We start from the raw sequence: 19761 nt of genomic DNA, 5'->3' as shown, positions 1-19761 counted from the left end.
GCACAGCGTCCGATATGTAAATATGGCGGCCGCCGTGTGGAACGGCCGCCGCCATATTGTACGTACAGAATACGTACTAGGGTTAGGGGGGTGCAGAAGCACCGCCCCTTCCTAACCCTAGTACGTATTCATTACGTACTAAATGGCGGTGTGTAACCCTCCTTAGTCATCATAAATTGGCATAAAACAAATTGCTTTTTATCAGAATTACCCCCTCCCCCCCGATAAATACTTCCAAAACCACCTTAAAATCGAAGCAGCCAATCCAAGACAGAAGTTTGCAGCACTGGCAAGTGGGGTGCTGAAAGATGATGCCTCCAGCTCTTCCCTGTGAGCCATAGTGTGACAAGTTGTAGCAGGATGTCCCTACCTCTGTTCATCACAGCACCACTCACTGGTTGGAGGGGGCTGGACACAGCATCCAAGTCCTGCTTACCAGCACTGCAGAATTATCCCTCACTATGGTTGTCTGGATTTTAAAAGGGTGGGTTGTGGGTCAAATCAGGAGATGGAGTATAATCACAATGTTGCAGCTGCCTATCTGATGCAGGATCGCAAACAAAATCTTAGCTTCTTCACTCTTGTATTATTCATGCTGGATAGTTCCTATGTACCATAACTGGGCATACCAGTTTTGTGTCTCCCAACACTTCTTCCTGAATCAAGATTTTTTCCCCAAACATACACATATATGCATGTGTGCACATGCCTGCTTCAGGGCATTACAGTTCCTCTACAGAGAAAAGATGTGGTGCACTATTATTTCATTATGGCTGCAACCAAAAGTATAAGTCAAATCTCTCAAACACTTTATAAATCGTAACTTTGGGATTAGAATTTTATGGCTCTAAATTATTATTTCTTTGTTATCTAGAAAGTATAGAAGCACATTTAGTGGCCATAGTCTTAAATTCAGTGAATCTATACCAAGAGGCAAGTCTTGATTTCATTAGATTTTCTAAAGTGCATCAGTGAGTCAAAATTGCAGGAACTGTTCATCTGTGAGGGTCAACTCTAAGGAAAGGACAGGATAAGAAACAGGTATGGGGTGGAAATTGTCCTGGTCAGCAGATGTTGCTGAACTGCAACTCCAGGTGGATCTCATTAACACATTCAATGGTGAGGAATCAGTTCAATAACATCTAAAGACCATGTCCATCCCTGCAACAGGCCAAGATTGAAAGCCAAGTGTGTATACAGAAATCATAAAACCCATAACAATTTTTCTGGGTTAATATTAGAGCTTTGATTGTTAACCCACTTAACAGACCTCTCCTCACCTCAAAAACATCTAATTGTAAGGATTTTTAAAGTCCTGTGTAACAAAAGAAATACAGAGCAGTTCACAGGACACCTGGTGCCTAAGACATAGGTACCAGAAAGGTTGATGTGGGTTGACTGGTATGCATGGAATTAACAGCTCAAAAATTCTTACCTAGGCTTACTATTTCCTTAATGAAAAAAACTCACTGCTGAACATATTGTTCTTATGCATATATGTTTCAACCAGACTGTGTACATTTCTATACAGATATATGCCACTGGCATTTAGAAGTACTGATTGTGTCCATTTGTTTAATAGAATGCATGGGATCTTTCAGTCCTTTAAAAAGCAAGCTGCTGTCTAGATGGATGCAAGAGAGTAATTCAAGTTTCAAACTAGATTAATCTAGTCTGCTCTGGATGTGGACACTATCGTGCAAAGCTCCAAAGAAATATTAACCAAAGTTCTCATTCCACTTCTTAGCACAAATGGTTCGGACAACATGGTGAGTATCAGTAGAGGAAATTAATGTTTTATTATTATTATAGCATGTAATAACAGCTGTCTTTAAGCATAATCTCAGAAATCGTAAACAGGTCTTCACTTCATCAAATAAAGAGAGACACATGAGTGTTTTTCGCAAAAGAAGTTTTTAACAATATGGTTTTGAAGCTGATCGCAGCAGAATTTGTTTCGAGACTGCAGGAGTATTAACAAAGCATTTACTTCAGAGAAGAGTTGAGATCATGATCAGGCATTTTCACTACTGCAGTTTCTGCAGTGGCCGGGGAGAACATCATGTCAAGCTATTTTAAAAAAAGAAAAGAAAAAATAACAGAAATAAAGGCTATCTAAAAACATGTATAGGGCTTCATACCTGCCATATTTTCATGCCTGTCCTTTAAAATATCAAGGATGGTCAAATCAAAATCGAAAAACTCTCATGGGCACACAAGCCATTTCTTTGACGGGGAGATTCAGCATAAGCTGGAAGCTGTGTATGGTGCAGGTGCACCATAATTGGAAGCATATAAAAACAGTGGCTAGCTCTGAAAAGAGGAGACAGCCATTCCAAATAAATCAATACTGGAAATGCCACATAAATGGATGCAAATCCAACAGTTTCCACTATATTCACTCCCCTTTGACCACTCCCTAAGCCAGCAACAAAATATAAAGTTCTCATACTGACAGCAAATCCAAGCATGGCTGGAGGGTTTCAAAAACTTTCCAGAACACCTTGCAAGAGTCAAGCCACAGAAAACATTGGTTCAAATGGTAACTGTCCGAAAAGGGGAGCAGGGTTGGGGAATATGGTGAAACCTCTTCAAATGATGGAAGTAATACTTGTGCAACCTATAAAAAAGTGATGATCTTCTGGAAATGATACCAGTCACTGGAGAAATTTGCCTTTCTTTCAATCAAACCACCATTTTTGGCAGGGAAGCAATATTAAGTAAACTAACAATTTGGCTTATCACTAACCTAGATGCATTTGCTTGATAAATGTAAATGAATGTTTGATTTAAAAGAAAATGAATATTTGATTTGCCCAGGACCTGTACCAGAAGAAAGGCAACACATAAATAAAATAAAACGAATACCTGTCAATCAAAGATTCTCTCATCTTAGTAGCAATGGTACTTGGTTGTGCTTGATTGAGTTTGAAGACACTCTCAATAACAGATAGCTCTGTGCTGGTTGTATCTAGACCACAGAAGGCACACCAGTCATTCACGACCATTCCAGCTGCAATCACCTCACTACCACGGTTAACAGTCCCAGCCTGGTGAGAAAGATAGTCAGAGGCACTGGTTAAGAGGTTTTCTTTCATGCTCATTTGTGAATATAAAGAAAAATACAGTTGGCCCTCCATACCACAGATTATGCATCCATACGTTCAATAATCCATGTCGTGAAAATAAGCATTCACAGATTTTTGTATCCATAGGGGTGGTGGTAGTTGTCCTGAAACCAAATGCCAGTGGATACAGAGGGCCTGTACTACTACTCGAATATATAACTCTCTCTAATGAAGTCTAGATGCACAATGGTGAGGATTAAGTAACCTATTAATAATTGATAATTTAGCATTTGGAATCTATTTAATGAGTTGCCTGAAGTAAGTTTTACTGGAAATACAAAACAGTTGGGCCCTCCGTGTTTGCGACCTTGACTTTTGCGGCACTGATTATTCACAGATTTCATCATGTTCTCTCTAACAATCTCTAGATCCACCATTGCAGTTCTATGGTCAACATCCAGCAGATGTTGACTACAGAGTTGCCCTAGAGATTCCTCAAGAGGTGCTCTCTCAGGTAAAAAAAAATTATTTGCAGTTTTCCCACTTTCATGGGGGTTCTATGCCCCCCCCATACAGACAAGAACCAAACCTTTCAGAACCAGAAGGCATATATGATCTAATTTATGATGTTCTCACATAACACAATACTGTATGTAAGAGAACCAGATCCAAATTGCTAAATGGCAATCTAAGCTCACTAAGTGTGTTTATATAAGCCGCTGGGCTTCTGCAAACACTTTATAACACAAGTGCACACTTATGGGGACCAAATACCCTTTCACAAGCATTTCTATTCCCAGAATATTGCATACACCCCACTCCACGCATACATGGATGTGTGCATCAACTCATGCTGAAACTATGTAATATACTACTTTCAGCAATACTCTTCCATTTATTTCCTTTCCTTTAAACCTAACATAGCTCTGTACTGGCTCAATCTGAGTAAGAAAGGGTTTGAGGAGAATATGGCCAAGATCATTCACCAAGCTGGCAGAACATAATGCTTCACCAGTATACCTTCCCCACCAATACAACCAACCTTTTCAATGCCAGAGTGTGCCCTCATAGCCCATTAGTGGCAAGGGAAAAGGGGGTGGCACCTGAGCAGTGTCTGGCTGCAGTTCTACTAAAGAAAGAAGAAGCCATCCTCTCAGACCTGAATATCTAAGATGATGATGTCTCTTCTCTCAGCTCTGAAATCACAGGCAGACACTACCAGCTGCCCCTTCCCTCAGCTGTAAGTGACCTGTTTATTTATCCCCTCTATTGTAAACCGCTCGGATTCCCAGTGATTGGGCGGTATATAAATAAAACCTATTATTATTATTATTATTATTATTATTATTATTATTATTATTATTATTCCTTACACAAAAGAGTCCTCTGTGGGTGTAGCAAGATGCTTCTCTGTAATTCTGCATGCTCATCAGACATGGAATCTGGGGGAGGGGGGGAAGGCTTAGGGCATTGTGGAAGGAGGAAGGGAACAACTGCTGTAGCTCTCCTACCCAAAACAAGATATATGTAGGCATAAGAGAAACCTACACAAGTACAGGTACCTAACAGAAGGCTAACCTAGGTGTGAATACGCTGTCTACCTCTTCACACAAACAAGTAATGATGAGACCGCTTGAAAAACTGAGCTTGGAAAGTGTTTCAGAGATTATAATGAAATTGAGCATTCCAACATCTGAACAGAACACATAGTTACCACAAGTGGGACTTGCAGCAATGAGGAGAGCTCATCCTGGTCTTCAATTGAAGTCTTGGGGTGCACCAGTCCTCCTTGGTTGCTGAAAGTACAGTAACTTCCTACCAGAACCTGCTCTGCTACTGTCTGTCTGAATACTTCCACTTTTAATACATCTGCTAAAATCTCTTCTGTTTCCTATAAAAAGAACATTGAGATCATCTAAAAACAAGGCTGTAAAAACAATGAACCTTTTATCAATGATTTGGTATCAGACTTTGATTGACTGATAATCAACTGATAAACTGTAACAAATTTACATTAAAATATTTATATGGGAAGCCTTTTGAAAATTAAATTTGTGCATGTTGCATTCAAATCACCTCTGGACTTATGAAGACCCCATGAATTCCACAAGGTTTTCTTAGGCAAGAAATACCCAGAGGTTGTTTGCCATTGTCCTCTGAGATACAACCTGCAGCACCTGGTTTTCACTACTGCTCCTTTCAGGGGTTTTAGGCCAAATTAAATGTATACTTTAAAAAAACAAAACACATGGCCTAGAGTAAACAGAATAAAAAATCTTCTAGAACATGACCATATAGCCCGAAAACCCCACAAAAAACCATGGATGCTGGCCATGAAAGCCTTCGACTACACAGAATAAAAATATGTGCCCAAACACCCTCAAACACTTTATCTCTGTGGGAGACTAAACCTATCATGAGGCTTTCTTGGCAAGGTATATTCAGAAGAGATTTGCCATGGCTTTTCCCTTAGGCTGAAAGTGTGTGACTTGCCCAAGGTCACCCACTGGGTTTCATGGCAGAGCAGGATTTGAAGCCTGGTGTCCAGAGTCCAACACCCAAACCACTACTACGCTATTTATGCTCTCTCTTTTTTTGTACCTTGCTTTAAATTTTTGGTCTGCTTCATACTTCTTGAACATTTTTATTCTTTCTCACCCCAGTCTTTTAGGGGACAGGGAAATCATTTAGAGAGGCAGTATTTCTAAACAGGCAAAGCCAATAGTTACCTTTTGCCTTTGACAATTCATGGTCCACAAAATCAGCCCTACTTATTTTTAAAAAGGAACCTTGAATAGATGAAAGAGGCCTTCCTCTGAATTGGTGCACTTGTGAAATATCTAATTAGCGATAACAGAATGCTAAGGGCTGAAAATTTTAGATTAAAAGACGCCTTTACTCTGTCGATGTCGGGATGGACAAGTGCTACGTAATCATTGCATGTAGTGACATTTCCCAAGGCACTGAGGCGCTCTTCTATACGCTGGATTCGCACAGAGTCTGGAAGGCAGTTCCTTATGTGCTGAAGCTCCTGGTCTGTGGTGTTGCTTGGGACTAACAGTCCATGCCTATTTCCTAAAAAGAAAAGAGGGAAAATTAGGTTTTAGGAATAAAAGATCTGAATTCCTGTCTTTTTTCCCCTTCACATAAAGCTCTGTCCCACAAAGCTACCTGTGGACAAAAAAAATAAGATCATAGGCTAGAAGAAAATAAAGGTAATCAGGCATATTCTGGTAGCACCATCTTTACCCCCTTTCCCAAACAGACTATGTGGTGTACCACTGTCACAATTGATAGACTATTGTTGGAATGCTGTTGATGAAAAATGCTGGCACAACCGCCTACTATACCAATGTATCCACTTTTTTAATCATTGCAGGTAGTAGAATATAGGCACTTTCTTGTCCAAAACCAAATAAGTGCACAAGGCAGCTTAACAGAACCTAAGTGCATCCCTACAGCCAAATAATGGCAGGAGGAAGCTGGGCATCATCTGCCTGTGTTGCATGGCCAGGAAAAGGAACAGCCATTATACACCTGGACCTCCAGTATACTCAGCATACTGACTGGCCATGAGGTGCACTCTGGCACTGTTAAGCTGCACTGCAAAGCTGGTGCTGCAGAAATCTCACAGAGGCATGCTGCCAGGGATTTATACTCCAACAACCCTTGAATGAGATCTTGGCCTATACACACACACACCTACATAGGAAACAGTTCCAGAAATTGCAAGGAAGTTAACCAAGCCATATATTACAAGGAAAGTGAATTCGCCCTTCATACATAAAATTAAATTAAAATAACTTTCTGAAAGATTTAGAGATGGTTGTACTAAGTTAAAAGGTGTTATCTTATTTAGCTAATATACATATATATCCCATTTCTGAAGGAAGTTTACAATGAAATTCACACATAATAAATATAAAAGGATAACAGTTACTGGAAAAGGGCTTAAATATCCCAAAAGCACCAGATCCCATGTGATCTTGGAGCTAAGAAGGGTGAATCCTGGTCATTACTTGGATGGGAGACTGCCAACAAATACCAAGTGTTGTAGGACATATTTCAAGGGGATATAGCAACCTCTAAGTATTCCTTACCTAAGAAAACTCTACGAAACCCATGGGGTTGCCATGAAATTGTTGCCTTTTAAAGGTTCCACAATGATTATAGGTGAAAACAACCCTCCCTACGCTCCACAGTTTTGGAGGCAGAAACATTATATCTTGGGTGGCTGGACAGTCTGTATCTTACTGGAAGTAGTGGTTTGCATGTTGGACTACAACTCTAGAGACCAGAGTTTGATTCCCAGTTCAGCCGTGAAACCCACTGGGTGACCTTGGACAAGTCACATGCTCTCAGCCTCAGGAGAAGACAACAGCAAACCTCCTCTGAACAAATCTTGCCAAGTAATCCCCATGATGGGTTCACCTTAGAGTTGCCATTCTTTAGAAACAACTTGAAGGCACACAACGCACACACCAGTGGTGCTAACAACATTGAGACCAGTGATGTCAATTCTTCTTTCCCCAGAACTTCAATAAGTTTCTTTCTCTTTAATACAAAACAACCATCCCATAAATAATAATAATATAATAATAATTAATAATAAATAAAATAATAATAATAGGTTTTTTATATTACCCCCAAATCACTGGGAATCCGAGCGGTTTACAACTAGAGGGGGATAAAACGACAGTTCCCTGGCCCACAGGCTTACAATCTAAAAGACACAAAAGGAGGAGGGAATGGTTGAGGGGGGGAAGGAATCAGGTCCAGCATTTCTTCTCTCCCTCGAGGCCTGGACCAAGGCAAGTGGGAGGGCTCTTCTTCTTCAGGCTAGCCCCTGATGGAACTGGGCCAGCCTACTCTCTCCCTCAGAGGCCGAAAGATGACAGTTAGGGAGGGAGGAGCCTCCTTCTTCAGGCTAGCCCCTGATGGAGCTGGGCCAGCCTACTCTCTCCCTCAGAGGCTTACCCATAAGGTAAGTTACCGGGGGGGGGGGGGGGACTGAGGAGTTTCTGAACTACCTCATTCAAAATGCTCTCAATAGGACTCTGTGGTCCAAAACACAGTGCAGAAATAATCCAGTTTGAGACTGCTTTAACTGCCCTATGTCAGTGCTAGGAATCCTGGGAACTGTAGTTTTATTATGGCCCCAGAACTCTCTGGCAGAGAAAGCTAAATGTCTCACACAACTAGTTCCCAGGATTCCCTAGCACTGAGATAGGCCAGTTAAAGTGGTCTCAAACTGGAATGCTGGACCTAATCCCCTCCCCCCTCACCATTCCCTTCTCCTTTTGTGTTGTGTCTTTTTAGATTGTAAGCCTGAGGGCAGGGAACCGCCTATTATCCCCTCTGTTGTAAGCCGCCCGGATTCCCAGTGACTGGGTGGCATATAAATAAATCCTATTATTATTGTTGTTGTTGCTGTTATTATTATTATTTCTTCTGCAGTGTGTTTTGGACCCACGGTAGGTTTATATGTTACAGCTTCAATAGTGGTTTGCTCTATTCCTCTGGCTTATTAGAAAATTCTTGACAGGGTATTTCCAACACTAAAATGCTAGGAAATTTGTCTCTGAAGAAGAGCTGAAATCATCTGAGTAATACAACTTACCTACACACATTCTGCCAATGATTCGACATCCAGCAATTGAAGCGTGGACTACAGGGATGGTGTCAGAAAGCTCCCCTTCAAATACACTAAAAGAAAGCAAAAGGATATTTAAAAGTAGAACATATATAACCTGCAAGGGGCAACCTTGAGGATTTTTTCTAACAAACCCAATATCCATTCAACTAAAGCTCCTTTCACAGAAAGTGAGATCAGTTCCAACAGTCTAACTGGATAAAAAAAAAGATAACAAGGAGGGAGTCAATCTAGTCTGCCAGGAATGAGGAAATGAAAATTCACTCTCAATTAGACAAAGCCACCGTCATTAACTCTCCATAGAACTGTGAATATTTTGGGGAGCTGGAGAAAAGAGTTTGCATTTGGGGTTTTGTTGTGTTTTCAATTAGGGTTTGGCTTTGCTAGAGCCAGAGGCCTAAAGGCACCAGATCCCAGCTATGCAGGGCCAGCCTTGGCTAGTACTTGGATGGAGGACTGCCAACAAATACTGGGTGCTATATTTCTGAGGAAAGAATTGGCAGTATTCCTTAACTAAGAGAACTATGGATGCAACTACAGTCCAGTGGTCCCTAAACTGTGCCCTTTAAGAGATTTTGGACTTCAGTTCCCAGAAGCCTCAGCCATGTTGGCCAATAGTCTGGGATTCAGGGAGATGAAGTCCAAAATCCCTTAAAGGGCACAGTTTGGGGACCACTGATTTACACTGTAGAAATAATGTGCAACTGAATACCCCTTTGATTGCCATCCTCCAGAATCCTGGGATTTGTAGTTTGGCAAAGTGCCGGCACTCTTTGGCAGAGAAGGCTAAAGACCTCGCAAGACCTCAAATCCCAGGATTCCACAGGATCAAGGCAAACTGATGTCCTCTCCACTACGGAGGGACATGGCACTGCAAAATAGAGGACCTTCGAGAAAAGCGGAGGACATGACCAACATGAAAACGAAAACACTCACATCAACCCGTGCTTATTTGTCCTGCTCAAAATGGAAAACGTTTTGAAATTCCTCCCCCGACAGAGGACTGGAATATAGGACACGTCTTGGAAACGGAGGACACTCTGCACAAAGCCACTTAAAGTGATGTCAAATTGTGTTATTTTTACAGTGTAGATGGAGCATGGCGTAGTGGTTTGAACTTTGGACTATGACTCTGGAAACCAGGGTTTGAATCCACACTCAGTCATGGAAACCCACTGGCGACCATGGGCAAAAGTCACACTCTCTCAGCCTCAGAGGAAGCTCAAGGCAAACCCCCTCTGAAGAAACTTGCCCAGGAAACCCCATGATATTCTCCTCCCCATGAATTTGCAGACCAGCCCCTCTTTAGACCACTTTAAGTCCACATTAAAAACTATTCTATTCTGGGAAGCCTTCCAACTTTTGTCTTGATTTTTATGACTGTATATTTCATGAAACATTGTTTGTATTAATTTACATTTTTATAGTATGTTTTAACTTTGTTATAGTTATATTTTATTAATTTTATCATCTTGTTCGTGGTTTTAGACCGTGTGCCGTAAGCAGGCTTCTGTTTCTGTTTTGGAGTGTCGTTTTCTCTCCTCTGTAAAAACGCCACGTACAGCCTATGGCGCTATACAAATAAATGTAACAATAATATGAAGTGGAACTAGGCTTTCATGGCTGGCATCCATCGCTTTCTGTGGGTTTTTCAGGCTGTGAGGCCATGTCCTAGAAGGGTTTATTCCCAACGTTTCGCCTGCATCTGTGGCTGGCATCTTCAGAGGATGGCTTTGCTCCTCAGTATCTTTCCCAGTTCTTTCGTAGCTGCCCTTCCCATTCCTAGCCTTCTTCTTATTTCTTGGCCGCAGTCTCCATTCTGGTCAATGTTTGGTCCTAGATGTGGGAATTCTTTAGCCATTCCCATTCCCTCGTTGTCTAGACTGAACTTGTGTGTTTCTTCTTCTGCTGCGGCCATTATTTCTGATTCCTTTACGTTCAGCCTCAGCCAACTTTAACAGCCTAAGATATGGGGACAGCACTCTCATGTCAGCAGAAGACACTAAGGAACTGGGACAGTTCATAAGGGAGGCCAGGGAGAAGCTCTTCTAGAACATGGCCAAGGAGGAGCCCCAAAAAGCCACCAGAAAAGGAACACTGATACTCCTGATGCTGATAGCATTAGGGCCGCCTCAGGGTCGCCATATATAGGCAACACTTCCAACATAAAGGTCCCCCGTTGCCCTTGACGGCCTCCATTCTGTGTCCCTCCCCGCCTCCCCTCCCCTTCGCCGGCAGCAGAGCGACCTGTAGAAGCCCTCGGAGCCCCCGATGGCCACCAGGCAGTAGGCGTTGGTCAGCTTGGCGAAGCAGCCGATCTCGTTGTTGTTCTCGAAGCTGGCCCGCACCGCCATCTTGGGCCCTGACTCGGAGCGAAGAAGGAACCCCGGCCCTGGCTTCCGGGACACGCGGCGACCCCCGGAAGAAGGATTACGCCACTTCCGGTGCGACTTCGACCTCTCTTCCGGCTGGGGTATCCGAGATGGTGGCTAGAGCGTCACTGGCAGCGTTGTTCCAAGGTCCCTGGCTCTTCGCGTAGCGCCACCTAGTGCTGGGAAGAGGTCATTGGAACAGGGAGGGAAGTATGTTCACTTGAAGAACAGCACTGTTTCTTCTTGGGCCATTCCACAATGAAGAAATGATGCACAACGACAACAACAGTTTAATAATAACAGAATAATACAACAACAATAATAAATATTTATTTATAGCTCACCTCTCCCTGAAGGATTGAGGCAGATAACAACATAAAACACAACACTGACAACAATAAAACCATATACTGTACTGTAATTAAAAATAGCATACTGTAATCCCCTCACCTCCCAATTAAACTGACACACACACATCATAAAATACATTCAATAAATAAAATGAACAAAATTAAGCATAATTAAAATGAGGCCTCATGGGGCGAACAGGGCATCCCACATCACTATCATGGAATGATCGATCGATCAATCAGGGAAGGCAGTTTGACACCGCTTTAACTGTCGTGGCTCCATCTTGTGGGGAACCTGGGATCTGTAGTTTGTTGAGGCATTTGGCCTGGTCTGACAGAGAACTTTGGTGCCTTTGTTGTTCTTCTTCTTCTGTGCCCTTCCAGTTGTTTCCAAATTTTATGGCAACTTTAAGATAACCTGTAAAAGGAGGAGTGAATATAGGAGGAAGGAACATTAACAACTTAAGATATGTGGACAACACCATGATATTAGCAGGAGACATTAAGGATCTGGGACAGTAAATAAGGAAGGTCAAAGATGAAAGTGCAAATCTATATTTACATAGAGGCTATATCCAAAGCCCAGTACAGACGGCATAGAAGTGCCATGCTGGAACTGCATGCTCCCCAGCTCTACTACGTATGGAGGGCACCATCCATATGCCGTGTGCGACGATGTTGTCACATGCACGCCACGTCTAAATGGACTGGCGTACGCCTGACATCATCGCACCGCTGGAGGGTGCTTAGGGTGCCCTATATGCGCCATGAGAAGGAGCTCCGAAACAGAGCTCCATCTGGGAGGGCACCTTGTTCCTGCTGCAACTAGATTGCCACAGGAACAAAGCCAGCGGGAAAGGCACCAAGCGGCCCCTTACTCCTCTGGCTGCACCTGTTGGGGTGTCCATGGGGCATGAAGCCCCATGGACACCCCTTTCCAGGCCACGGGGAAGCGACGCAGGGGCTGTCGGTGAGGCTGCCTTGCCTCCAACCCAGAAAGAAAAGGGGCGACTGTGGACCACCCCTTTTCTGCCATCTGTACCCTCCCAAAATCCAAAGAATTCCCAAAAAGAATCAGCATGTGTTTTATAGACTACAAGAAAGCATTTGAATGTATAGATCATGAAAAGCTATGGAACACACTCAAAGACATGGGGGTGTCACTACATCTGATAGTCCTAACGAAGAATCTGTACCAAGGACAAGAGGCCACCATCAGAACAGAATTCGGGGAAACAGAGTGGTTCCCAATAGGCAAAGTGGGCAGGCAAGGCTTCATCCTCTCACCTTACTTGTTTAACTTAAATGCTGAAAACATCATAAGAAAAGCAGACTTAGAATCAGAGAAAGGAGGAGTTAAGATAGGAGGAAGCAACATTAACAACCTAAGATTTGCAGATGACACCATATTATTAGCAGAAGACAATCAGGAATTGGAACAGTTAATAAGGAAGGTCAAAGATGAAAGTGCAAAGGTAGGCCTAATGATGAACACAAAGAAAACAAAAATAATGACTGCAGAAGAAATACACAAATTCAATCTAGACGAGGGAATTGAAATAGTTAAAGAATTCTCATATCTAGGATCAAACATTTACCAGAACGGAGACTGCAATCAAGAAATAAGAAGAAGACTAGGAATGGGAAGGGCAGCTATGAAAGAACTGGAAAAGATACTGAAGAGCAAAGACATACTAGCACTAAACCCAGAATCATCCAGGCCATTGTATTCCCAATTACCATGTACGGATGCAAGAGCTGGACAGTGGAGGAAGCAGCCAGAAAGAAAATCAATTCATTTGAAATGTGGCTCTGGAGAAGAGTATTTAGGATAGCATGGACAGCCAAGAAAACAAACTAATGGGTTCTTGAACAGATCAAACCAGGGCTTTCCTTGGAAGCAAAGATGATCAAGTTGAGACTATCGTACTTTGGCCACATAATGAGAAGGCATGGATCACTAGAAAAAACAATAATACTAAGAAAGAAAGAAAGGGGATTATGGGCAAGGGCTTTCATGATCTGGGCAGGGCAGTGGAGAATAGGCATTCTTGGAGATGTCTCATCCACAGGGTCACCATGAGTTTTAGTCAACTCAGAGGCAGCTAACAACAATAATAAAGGCAACCCTATAATGCGTTTTTGGGGGAGGGGTAAAGATTTGAACAGAGGAGGTTTGCCACTACCTTCCCCTGAGGCTGAGAGAGTGTGACTTGCCCAAGACCACCAAGTGGGTTTCATAGCCAATCAGGGAATTGAACCCTGGTCTCCAGAGTCATAGTCCAACACTCAAACCACTACACCATGCTGATGTCTTACCAAACTACAAAACCCAGAATTCCACAGGACGGAGCCATGACAGTTAAAGTTGTGTCAAACTGCCTTCTTTCTGCAGTATGGATATACCCTGGGTTGTCACAAAGATTTCCAAGGGCTGGTTTACAAGGGAAATGGCTGCAGCACCTCAGCTTTCTAAGGAGTTTATCACGTGTGGAAATCCCATGCAGAAACAGGACAAGATTCTTTGAAGTGTTAGGAAGACAACATGCTCCCTCAATCCCTGCCCCTCATGGCTGGCGGCTGGGGGGGGGACAGCGGTAACTGCGATGTTACGCCGTATAATTAATTCATCTTTCAGGGAAGGGTGCTTTCCATCTAGCCTAAAATCTGCAGTAGTAAAACAGCTGCTAAAAAAGCCCTCCCTAGACCCCCTAATTCGGAATAATTATCGGCCAGATTCGCTGCTGCCTTTTTTGGGGAAGGTGATCGAGAGAGCAGTTGCTTTCCAGCTTCAAGGGATCTTGGATGAAACAGATTTTCTAGACCCATTTCAAACCGGCTTCCGGGCGGGCTATGGAGTTGGGACTGCCATGGTCGCCTTAGTCGATTATCTCCGTCTGGGCATGGACAGGGGAAGCGTGTCCCTGTTAGTGATTTTGGACATTAGTACAGAATATGACAGCAAGGCTGATCACTGGATGTTCCAGGGCTAACCATATAACACCTATTCTGCAAGATCTACACTGGCTGCCCATTCGCTTCTGAGCACAATACAAGGTGTTGGTTATTACCTATAAAGCCCTAAATGGCTTGGGCCCAGGGTACTTGGAGGACCGCCTCTCCCCGTACAATCCGCCCCGCACTCTCAGGTCGGTCGGGAAGCATTTGTTGAGGGTCTTGAAGATGAGATATACATCGACCTCACAAAGGGCATTCTCCATCTCAACCCCGCAGATTTGGAACACCCTCCCCGACGAGCTCCGTTCCGTCACCTCCCTAGACCTTTTAAGAAAAAAACTCAAGACTTTTCTTTTTCAACAAGCTTTCCCCCATGTATCCTGATATTGTTTTTCCTCGATATGCACATTGTTTTATGCAGCTAGTTTGTATTGGGTTTTAATAGTCGTATGGTTTTAATAGTTTTTAATTATAATTTTAGTAGTTTTATCATTTGATTATGATTGTAATATGTTATGTTTTATTTTGAATTGATTTGTTTTGTTCTGTTGTACACTGCTTTGATCTATTTTGGAAAAGCGGTCTATAAATAAACTGTATTATTATTATTATTATTATTATTATTAAACTAGAAAAAACTGCAAAAGCAGGTTGATTTTCACAGGACATCATTGTTAAACTTGTGTTAACCTGAACGGAAAGTGGACAGAAAGTAGACAAAAGATGCTCCTTTTTACTTTTGGAAAATGCTGAAAGTAAAATGGAGCAGCTTTTGTTTACTTTCCGTTTGGGTTAACACAGGTTTAACAATGACACATGTGAAAATCAACCCTCTTTTGTGGGGGTTTTTTCTAGTTTTTAAATCCCTTTTCTGCATGTGATGCTCCAAAGTCACCTTGGCAAGAGGGAGATCTCTCATTTTAAGTTTGGGAATGGAGCCCATTCAGCTCTTCTGATCTCCACAACTTCAGTGGCGGTTCTTGTGAGTGTTCAGGGGTGGCATTTCAGATTTCTAAGATTCTATGTTATAGTCCATTAAAGTTAAACAAAGAAGGGGTGGGGCAGTTTATTAAAAGAAGGATTTGTTTTATATAAACAGAAATCAGAAGTAGGTTATATCTTCATAAAGTCCTACCAAAATGTCACAAAAAATGTGTGAATCTTTGAGTTCTCCAGAACTCTCCATCAGATTAGACCAAAATACCAAAACAAAAACAAAACCCCATACAAGTACAGAATATTTAGTTTATGGTACGGTTCAGAGGCTCAGAGGTGGATCCTACTGCATAGTTAAATCAGATGAAAGTGGACACATTGCCTCTTTCTTTCTTTCTGACATCAGCTATTCTCTTTCTCTCTGTATTACCAAAAAGACTCTCTTGGGCAGTTACACACTTCATTTTATTCTGTGGCACTCAAGGTAATATCTGTGAACATGATCTTAAGGTTTTGGATAGGTATATGTGGGGAAAGATGTCTGCCAAGTTAGTCTCTATGGTATGGCTCAGTACAGATGGGCGGAAAGCACAGACCTCGGGCCAAAATTAGGGTTCGGAAGTGCGCAGCACCCACATGCTCCCGAACCCTAGTTCGTAATGGAAACGCCATCATGGTGGCCTCCCATCCACATGGGGGCCACCATAATGATGCAAGAGCCATGCAGCGTCCAGACGTCACTGGCAGGAAGTGGCGTCATGGCAGTGCTCTCTCCTGTTTGCAGCTTCTTTTTGGCAGCGCGTTGATGCTGCAGCGTGCGGCTGCTGCAGCACTGACTCGGAGCAAAGACAGCTGTGGCATTGAGCTGCCCGTCTGTCAAGCCCCAATGTATTACAAGATTTAATGGTAAAAACTGGGCCCAGAAACATCACTGGAGCCAGCAGACAAACACACCAACACAATATGATCTCACTGCCTGGTTCCAGTTAGTAATTACGTATTTTGAATCAACTGTACGGTACTTTTTGAACTGTATTGCAGAATAAGCCGACTTACAGCATTACAGTAGTCTCTTCTCACCTTTTTTCTCTGCGTCAGTCAGTAGCAGTGCAGAGAAAGACACACTCCTTTGCCTGAGACCACTGAAAAGCTACTGGCAAACAGAGATAACAGTGTGGATAACAATTACTTGGTATAAGACAGTTTCATGCATTCCTAAAAAAGCAATCACTCCTTATTATACGAAAGGGGATTGTTCCTGTGTTGCACTTAGTTTTTAAGATGATATTCAACCTACATTACAACTCCCAAAGAGTCTACAAACAAAATCTCTCTACTTCTAGTTTCTTATAAGGTTAAAGAGTCCAGACTGGAAGTGTTTCTGCTTCAAAAGTACAGATGAGCCATTAAGATAAGGGAAGGCTAAGTGCAACAAGGCCAGATTAATAATAAACCAAATACAGCCTTAGGCGTTACTTCTTTTAAAGTTCCTTGGTTTCAGGCTCAGTAACAAAGCCCACTGGGCCACCTATTCTGTTTTAGCCTTACCTATCTTACAATGTGATTGTTGTGGCAGTAGGGTGGGGAAACAAAAATCCATCTACGTATGCCATTTTCAACCCCTTATTGGATTGCAACATATTTTGCTACATGCCCCTAGGTTTTACCCTCGACTTATCCATGGGTCATATCTAAATCCATAGTTTTGGGCCCAAAACCTGCCCTGTGAGCTTGACTTATATATGTGGTAGCCTGGCATCTCAGCAAAGCCTGCCTGACATGGGAGATCCTACCAGTAACACTGCTGCTGTCAGCATAACCTCTTGCCTCACAGGCGGATGCTATCCCACCACCTGCCAATCCCAGGATCCCATAGGACATTGCCATGGCAGTTAAAATGGGATATAGCTCTGTGACTGTTTAGTGAAAATGGGCCCAATGTTTATTAGGTTTAGAGAGACAGTTGGCTCTCCATATCCATGGATTCTGCATCCATCGACTCAGCCATTCAAGGCTTGAAAATAATTGGGGTAGAAAATTCCAAAAAGCAAACTGTTGCTGTTCACTACTTTATATAAGTGGTACTATTTCACTATGCCATTGTATATAATGGAACTTAAGAATCCATGGCTTTTGGTATCCATGGGGTGTCCTGGAACCAAACCTCAGCAGATACCAAGGGCCCACTGTACTACAGGATCAGGACATTTTTTGGATATGCCCAAGTATCCTATTCTGTGCCTCGCTACTTTACACACAGCCACCACAAACACATTCATTTGAACTTCTTAATGACAGCTCTGGTGAATGAGGTGGCCTTATGCTTAAAATACTGCCCTTACCTCAATGTCTCTAAAAATAAGCAGTAATTGACATTGATTATGATTATGAATCTCCAGCCAGGTATGTTACACATGGAATTCTGGATATACCAATAGGAAGTAATAACCTTTCTGTTTAGATTTTTTCATAAGGCACCCAGTGTTAATTAACTGAATAATTTTTTTTGTTCTAAAGCAATCATTCTCAAGGTTTCTTGGATTTCATCTATCAGAAGAACCATCCAGCATGGGTAATGGGTGTTTTAAGTCCAACAGCATCCAAAGCCTGCCTGGGCTGGGAACCACTGTTCTAAAGCCCCAGAATTCTGCCCCAGAATCCCAAGTTTTTAGAAAGGTTATATAAAAGAGTTCTTCTGCTTTGCTTAAGGAGAAGTTTGGTTGCTTGATGTAGTTTGCTGTGTTTTGCCTCCTAGGCTGAGTCTGCTTTGCAGAAATAATGCAGTTTAACACCACTTTAACTATCATGGCTCAGTCCTGGAATTTGTAGCTTGTAGTACCAGAGCTCTCTGACAGAGAAGGCTAAATATCTCACAAAACTACAAATCCCCATAATGAGTGATGATTTCTACCATATCACAGATGGGGTTATGGAAAGATATGTATCTTTATTGGATAAGATAGTGTCCTAGTATTCAAAGATATCACCGTGTTAGTCTGAACAACCAGTATGCAAAGGGATCTTGCAACACCTTTGAGACTTACTGAAAGATAGAAGTTGGAGCACTGGAGCAAGGGTTCCCAATCTTTTTGACTTAACGGAGCCCTTATTTCTATGGCAGAGCCCCTAAGAGGCCTACCCTATGTCTTACAATTAATGGTAATTAGAAGTATATATAAGAATATATTCTTTTTCTTTAATTTCATTCAATTTTTATTTCTTTCATTTTCCTGGAGCTGCCATGGAGCACCTTGGAAGTGCATGTGGAGCCCTAAGGGATCATCGGAGCACAGGTTGGGAACCACTGCACTACAGATATCTCTAGTGTACAACTCACTTGTGAGAGTCTTGACTGGTCAACAGACAAACTGAGTGGGCATAAGGAGAGGATAAAAGAGGCTGAGATAAAGCCCAATTCAGGCTGCTTTCTGCATGACAACCCTCCTGATAAACTGAAGACTAATAACTGCCCTAAAATGCTGACCTATGCTGGTACAGTTGGTCCTCTTTATCCACGGATTCAACCAATAATGGCTTGAAAATTGAACTTCAGCATTCACAGATTTTGGTATTTATGGCATGGTCCTGGAACCAAACCCCAGGGGATACCAATTTTATTTTTAACCGATTATGCGAATGCTTGTTCTACAAGTTGATACATATTGATAGAATGTGTCTTCTTGTGCTACATTTCCCTTTCATTTGCTTGCTGCCGGCACGGCACCTCACTTTGCAAGTGGCTATTATTATTATTATTATTATTATTATTATTATTATTATTATTATTGCGTGTGTGACAGCATATGCGAATGCTTGTGTTTCCTTTTAATTTTGGCAAATTGATACAATGTGTGAATGATTTTGCTACATATGTATATGTGTATGTAAGGCATTCTGGGGTGGCAATTGGAGGGAAAGCAAAGAAAGAGGAGGCAGAGATGGCATTCTGAGGTGAGGTATTATTATTATTATTATTATTATTATTATTATTATTATTATTACAGATTATGCACATACTTTGGGCTGGAAGGGAAGGGAACGGAAGAGGTTCCAAAGAGGAGGAAATGCTGGGCTGGAAGCAAAGGGGAACCTAGAGGCTGGCATTCAGAGGGAATGCTGTGGAAACCCATGACTTTGGGTGAGTCACACTCTCTCAGCCTCAGGGGAAAGGCAATGACAACTCTCCTCGGAACCAATCTTACCAAGAAACCCCAGGATGGGGTCGTTTTAGGGTTGCCATAATCTGTAATGACCCAAATACACACAACACACAGACACACACAGACACACATGTGGAGATTTTTTAATTTGACAAGTTGACAGAATATGCACACACTGCCGCCAGTTTTTTTTAAAAAGGAGGAGGGAAAGCACCATTCCGTTGGCCAATGGCTGTAGGATATGTCACCTTTGATGAAAGTGGA

The 19761-nt window shown here is 42.3% G+C and overlaps 1 protein-coding gene across 1 annotated transcript; it reads right to left on the bottom strand.

Moving 5' to 3' along the window:
* Positions 1-1770: 1770 nt before the first annotated feature.
* EIF6 (eukaryotic translation initiation factor 6) lies at positions 1771-11152 on the bottom strand. Its single transcript, XM_042465641.1, has 6 exons — positions 10969-11152; positions 8689-8774; positions 5968-6143; positions 4783-4959; positions 2869-3050; positions 1771-2070 (listed from the first exon to the last, which is right to left on the bottom strand). The coding sequence occupies exons 1-6, from the start codon at positions 11073-11075 to the stop codon at positions 2061-2063; spliced, it is 738 nt and encodes a 245-aa protein (XP_042321575.1). The 5' UTR covers positions 11076-11152; the 3' UTR covers positions 1771-2060.
* Between the last annotated feature and the right edge of the window lie 8609 nt (positions 11153-19761).

Source organism: Sceloporus undulatus, chromosome 4 (assembly GCF_019175285.1).
Source record: "Sceloporus undulatus isolate JIND9_A2432 ecotype Alabama chromosome 4, SceUnd_v1.1, whole genome shotgun sequence".
Lineage (NCBI taxonomy): Eukaryota > Metazoa > Chordata > Lepidosauria > Squamata > Phrynosomatidae > Sceloporus > Sceloporus undulatus.
Note: the sequence above shows the minus strand (reverse complement) of the source record. Positions and strands in the feature narration are given on the sequence as shown.